At 52.3% G+C, this 6134-nt stretch overlaps 1 protein-coding gene across 1 annotated transcript; it reads left to right on the top strand.

Annotated features, from left to right (window-relative positions):
* On the top strand, positions 1-5560 carry LOC101596464 (keratin, type II cytoskeletal 1). The gene is made up of 9 exons (XM_004649871.2): positions 1-600; positions 1528-1742; positions 2054-2114; positions 2510-2605; positions 2762-2926; positions 3053-3178; positions 3669-3889; positions 4534-4568; positions 4693-5560. The coding sequence occupies exons 1-9, from the start codon at positions 1-3 to the stop codon at positions 5049-5051; spliced, it is 1878 nt and encodes a 625-aa protein (XP_004649928.1). The 3' UTR covers positions 5052-5560.
* The last annotated feature ends 574 nt before the right edge of the window (positions 5561-6134 follow it).

The following is a 6134-nucleotide window of genomic DNA, read 5'->3' as shown; positions in this document are numbered from 1 at the left end:
ATGAGTCGACAGTGTAGCTCTAGGTCCGTGTGCCACAGCGGCAGGGCCTTCAGCTCGGGCTCTGCAGGCCTCATCAACTTCAACCGCAGATCCACCAGCTGCTCCATGCGTCGCAGTGGAGGCGGCGGCGGCGGCGGTGGCGGCGGCGGTGGTGGGAGATTTTCAGGAGGGTTCTGCGGCAGTCGGAGTGGTGGCAGTGGCGGCTTTGGAAGCCAGAGTCTTGTCAACCTTGGAGGTGGCAAGAGTATCTCCATGAGTGTGGCAGGAGGATTTGGACGCGGTGGTTTTGGCGGCGGCGGCTTCGGTGGCGGCTACGGTGGCGGCTTCGGTAGTAGCGGTTTCGGCGGCGGTAGTGGCGGTGGCTTCGGCAGCGGTGGTTTTGGGGGAGGTGGTTTTGGAGGTGGCGGATTTGGAGGTGGTAGATTTGGTGGTGGTTTTGGGCCTGTCCGCCCCCCTGGTGGCATCCAGGAAGTCACTGTCAACCAGAGCCTTCTGCAACCCCTCAATGTGGAGGTCGACCCCGAGATTCAAAAAGTAAAGTCTAAAGAAAGGGAGCAGATCAAAACACTCAACAACCAGTTTGCCTCCTTCATCGACAAGGTGAGTTTTCCCCTCCTGCAGGCTTTGAGACTAGAGCGGCCAGACTTGGCGGGTTAACCTCGTGCGTCTGTGTGTGATGAATGAAAGGGCATTTTGTGGGATGGACTTGCAGAACATATGATAAAAGTATGTCAGGCATGATGCTGCTGACTAAGTTCTTTCTTGGACCCAAACATGGGTTGGTTCTGATTGAGCACCTCTGCCTGCTTTTTACTGAGCTCTTGAACTGAACTGTCACATTTATTGAGTGAAGATAATAGAAATGGGGCTAATGGAACTTTCTTAGGTGCAAACGAGGACCCTGGAAGGGTCCTCCTAGCAATAAAAAGGGAACCAAGTTTGATTCAGATTGGCTGGTGATGTAGCAGAAAGGATGGATTAAGTCCATGTCAGACATCTTTTACTGAGAGGGAGCCCCGCCCTCTAGGAGTTTCCCCTGGGTACTGGATCAAGATGGAGAATTTTCCCGTGCTGATATTCCAAGTGTCAGTTCTGGAAAACCGTGAGCCAGTTTTGACGCTCCTGCTTAATCATCAATAATGGCAGTCCAAGGTTTTCCACAATAAGCTTCAAATCAATTTGGCACAACCACTCCCCCGCCCTCCCGCAACATGCTTTTGAACTGTGAAAACATTGGAGGGCAAATTTCTTAGATACTGTGTATGTCCTTCAAAGCATGTTTACTATAGTTTTATATGTGCCTTGCTGTTGGCACGGCACTGCTGCTTCTGGCCAATGCTCCTGTGCATTAACCACGAGCTGGGTGGTTCTGAAGATGATGATACCTCGGTCACCTCCCTATTTCTTCTCTCGCTGTCATGACCAGCAAATAGTAACTGAAGTTACTTTTCCATTAAGGCACTGATTTTCCTTAATGGTCATCAGACTCCATTCCTGCACTGGAGTCAATGAGTCTTGTGCTCTTAGGTGCGCTTCCTAGAGCAGCAGAATCAGGTGCTGCAGACCAAATGGGAGCTGCTGCAGCAGGTGGACACCTCCACGCGGACCCACAGTCTGGAGCCCTACTTCGAGTCATTTATCAGCAACCTCAGATCGAGAGTGGACCAGCTGAAGGGTGACCAGTCACGGATGGATTCAGAACTGAAGAACATGCAAGACCTGGTAGAGGATTACCGGAACAAGTAAGCATATTGCTGTGAAACATTTCCATACGTTGGCTAAGACTGTGATCTGGTGTGTAGCTCTGACATTCCTTAGGTTAGATGCAAATGAGTCGGGTGTTTGCAGAGCACCTCATCTTCTCAGAAGATGGAAAATAGCTAAGTGGTTTTACTGCTCAGAAAAAAAAAAAATAAATAAATAAAAAAAGGTGGCCAAGATGTCCTACCTCCTAAAGGGAGATGCTGACAGGTGGCACCACTTTAAGTCAAGAATGCTGGGATTCAGGCCTCAACCTTCTTTGAACGGCCTGGTCGCCTGTGCTTTTCTGCAGGTATGAGGATGAGATCAACAAGAGAACGAATGCAGAGAATGAATTTGTGACCATCAAGAAGGTGAGCAAGTTGTGTAGGGCAGAAGTCATCTGTGACTAAAGTAATAGAAGCTTCCCCAGTGTGAGCAGAAAGTGAAAGGGCCCTGCTGAGTATGCGGAGTTTTGTTGGCCCCCTACTTTTTCATGGACCTGTGCTCATCTGCGTACTTGGCTCCTCCATATTTCTTAGCACCTTCTGTAGTAAGCGGAGGGGCAAGTTCTCAGTGAGCCGGGCAGGCTCTCTGCGTATGAAAGGATGGAACAGTCAGGAACTATGTTCTATCTTTGATAAAGAGGAGAAGGCCCCAGAGTCCAGCTTTACATGAAAAAAAAAAAAAAATTTCCTTTATGGCTAGAGGAAGAGGGACCATCCTGGAAAGAACATGGTTTGATGTCATCCTTTCTTTCATTCTCTAGGATGTAGATTCTGCTTATATGACCAAGGTAGACCTTCAAGCCAAAGTGGACAACCTTCAGCAGGAAATTGATTTCCTCACCGCACTCTACCAGGCGGTAAGCTCTCAAGTTCCAAACAAGGCTGCCTAAATGGAGAACCCTGAGGCCTGACCCCCACCTGTCCTTCAGAAGAGAAATGCTCCTTCCAACGCCTCACTTCCCCTTGAGTGGAATTTTCAGTATTGTAAATCACCAAACTGTTCTGTCCTGCAGGAGTTGTCTCAGATGCAGACTCACATCAGTGAAACCAATGTCGTCCTGTCCATGGACAACAACCGCAGCCTGGACCTGAACGGCATCATCGCGGAGGTCAAGGCGCAGTATGATGACATCGCCCGGAGGAGCAAGGATGAGGCCGAGAGCTTCTATCAGACCAAGGTGAGCGCCCGAGCGCCTAAGCCAGCCCCTCGGAACGCCTTGCCTTGCTGTCCTGTGCTAGCCCCTGTACTTGTGTGCCCGAGCACGCCGATGTCACATCTAACTGACGCGATTCGCCACCTTTAGTATGAAGAGCTGCAGGTCACTGCTGGCAGACATGGTGACAGTGTGAAAACCTCAAAGATGGAGATTTCTGAGCTGAACCGGGTGATCCAGAGGCTTCGATCCGAAATCGACAGTGTCAAGAAGCAGGTACTTGCTTCCTCTTTCGAGCACTCACTTGCCTGGAATGGGGCAGGGGGAGGCTTTGCTGGTTCTGGGTCTTGCAATCCCGACGAAGGCTGCATTATTCTCCACCATTTACTTTGGTGAGTATGCCAGCTTCTAGAATTTAGCTCTCATGTGGAATTTTGTGAACATGCTGGTCAGAATGGGTGGGCTAGTTCATGACCAGAAGCAGACTTAAGGAGGTGAGGATTGAGGAAGGGTAGCCTGGAGTTTTACACTTGGCATGTAGCAGGAGCCCCCAAGCCAGGCCCAGGTGAGGCTGCTACGTCCCTCTTGAGGTCTTTTCAACGAATCAGGACGGTGGCATCCTCTGTCCCTGAGGTCCAGTGGTTGGTTCTGTTGGCTCACTGTATCAGCCCCATTGGGGTGGAGAGGCCAACTTGTAATGGGAAGGCCAAGCTGGGTTTAAAAGACACTATGTGCAGGTCTAATGTGCTGGGTTCTCTTTCCTCAGATCTCCAACCTGCAGCAGTCCATCAGCGATGCTGAGCAGCGTGGTGATAATGCCCTTAAAGATGCCCAGGGCAAGTTGAACGATCTGGAGGATGCCATGACACAGGCCAAGGAGGAGCTGACTCGGCTGCTGAGGGACTACCAGGACCTGATGAACACCAAACTGGCCCTGGACATGGAGATTGCCACCTACAGGACCCTGCTGGAAGGAGAGGAGATCAGGTGAGGAGGGAAGGGGCCCTGAGTGACCACTTCTTACCGATCCCCTTCTTCCTTGGGGGACTGACTGGTGAACTCCCAGCCATCTGGCTGCCACTTGTCCTGGGTTTGGGAAAACTAGAAGGGCTCCAGGTGGGAGCCATGACCTGTTTTCATTTTGGGAGCCAGATTTAACCTTTTCCTCTTTTGCTGCTTTTCTCTCTTCTTTTCTTTTTTGGGGAATTGAGCCTCGAACCGGGGTCCTTAGGCTTCACAGGCAAGCGCTTAACCGCTAAGCCATCTCTCCAGATCCTCTCTTCTTTTCTTTCCACTCTTCAGTTTTTCTGACTTCGTTCCCTCTTTATCCTATCTCCCCTCCTGCCACCCCTTACACACCCTTACCCCCTTTGAGATGAAGCCTATGCTTGAAAATACCATCTGACATAGTGCTTTTCGAGGTGGGCCTCGTCCCGGGCAGGACGACCCTTGTCTGATTTCTATGGAGATCTCTGTACTCTGTCCCAGAAAACGGACAGGTTGGGAGGCAGGTTTCACAATTGGGGCGGGGTGTGTGTGTGGGGGGGGAGGGGATTGGAGACGCTTTCTGGGGTTGAGCATGGGGAAGGGGAGCTGCAGTGTTGTGAGAGCTTTGTTTTTCTCTCCTGCAGGATGTCTGGAGAGTGCACGCCCAACGTGAGCGTGTGTAAGTCCAAGCCCCTTTCCCAGGGCGCACGCAGGTTTTGCCGGGTGGGGCACGAAGTGGGATGGATGGATGGATGGATGGATGGATGGATGGATGGATGGATGGTAAGCGAGTCTCTCCGCAGCTGTGAGCACCAGCCACACCAGCATGAGCGGAAGCAGTAGCCGAGGCGGTGGAGGTTACAGCGGCGGCGGCAGCTACGGCTCCGGTGGCGGCGGCGGCGGCGGCGGCAGCTACGGTTCCGGCGGCGGCGGCGGCGGTGGCTATGGCTCCGGAGGCAGCAGCGGGGGCCACCGAGGAGGCTCCGGCGGGGGCGGCGGGAGCATGTCGGGCGGCCGCAGCTCTGGCGGCGGCGGGAGCTCGGGAGGCAGCTATGGGGGTTCCTCGGGAGGCCGGGGATCCAGCTCCGGGGGCGTGAAGTCCTCGGGTGGCAGTTCCAGCGTGAAGTTTGTGTCCACCAGCTATTCCCGGGGGACCAGATAAAGGGGCGCTCGCCATCCCACCAGCTCTTCCTTCTCCATCAACCTCCACCACACACACACACACACACACTAGGCATGACACAAGTCAGCTGGTCCTGCCTTATTGGAGAAAAAGAGCTATGGTGATTCGCAACGTTTCAGCCTATTTCCTCCCCCTCCCGCCCCCCGCTTTTATCTTTTCTGCTCTGCTTGCGAAGAAGACCTCAGATCCGTAGTGATCGCTTTGCGCTTTGCCTGAGAAACAGTTCCAGCAGTGGGACCCAGCCTGTGGCATCTCAAAGAGCCCTGTAACCCAGCCAGCGGGGCCCCGGGCCCAGGGCTGCTTTGCCGGGCACCGAGCGCCCCAGGGCTCTGCCCAGCTCCCCAACTACCAGGTCTTCGCAGCAGCTCTGTGCTCTTTTTGGTTTTTGTACATAAGGTGTGTGCCAGTTGTTTGTCTTTTGTGGGAGCGCTCTGAAAACTCCCCGTTTCCTTGTTTTGCTGCAATAAACTGCATTTGAAATTCTCAAATCAGGTTTAATGTCCTTTGTTTATATGGCCTTGCGGGCTGTGAATGGGGTGTGTGGGGGGGGTGGTGTGGGGATCGGGGAGCTTGGGGACACAGCAATGTGAGGTGGGGGAGGGCAGATCAGGCATCATGGGTGGCAACCTAGGGTACTGGCTCTTTCCCAGAGGGTGGGAAAAGGATGAGCTAAGTGGGAAGAGCTTCCAGCATTGAGAAGGGTTAAGTACTGCAAGGGAAAGGAATTGTTCATGTGGGACATCCAGTAATGTTGGGATAGCTTTGCTTAATTCGAGAAGGGTTTTTTTAAAAAAAATTAATTAATTATTTTTTTAAAACACAGATCAAGCTTGGGAAGTAGTACCAGGGCCTAGCAGAGTGGTCTGAAGCAGACACTTGAACTCAGATATAGTTGGGTTGGAATCTTACCATCACCTTTTACTAGTTTGCTGAAAATGCACCAGGTGCAGACCTCTCTGCACCTCAGTTTTCAGTATCTCTGTGTTGGGGATAATAACATCTCCCTTATGGGAATCATCGTGAGGGCTAAGATGGATGGCCACGATCAAGCACATGGTAAAC

This window comes from Jaculus jaculus, chromosome 6 (assembly GCF_020740685.1).
Source record: "Jaculus jaculus isolate mJacJac1 chromosome 6, mJacJac1.mat.Y.cur, whole genome shotgun sequence".
NCBI lineage: Eukaryota > Metazoa > Chordata > Mammalia > Rodentia > Dipodidae > Jaculus > Jaculus jaculus.
Note: the sequence above shows the minus strand (reverse complement) of the source record. Positions and strands in the feature narration are given on the sequence as shown.

Coding starts and splice junctions, on each gene's coding strand:
- LOC101596464 (XM_004649871.2), top strand. CDS start 1: ATGAGTCGACAGTGTAGCTCTAGGTCCGTGTGCCACAGCGGCAGGGCC. Junction 2,606..2,761: donor TCACCGCACTCTACCAGGCG/GTAAGCTCTCAA, acceptor TCTGTCCTGCAG/GAGTTGTCTCAGATGCAGAC. Junction 3,890..4,533: donor CTGGAAGGAGAGGAGATCAG/GTGAGGAGGGAA, acceptor TCTCTCCTGCAG/GATGTCTGGAGAGTGCACGC.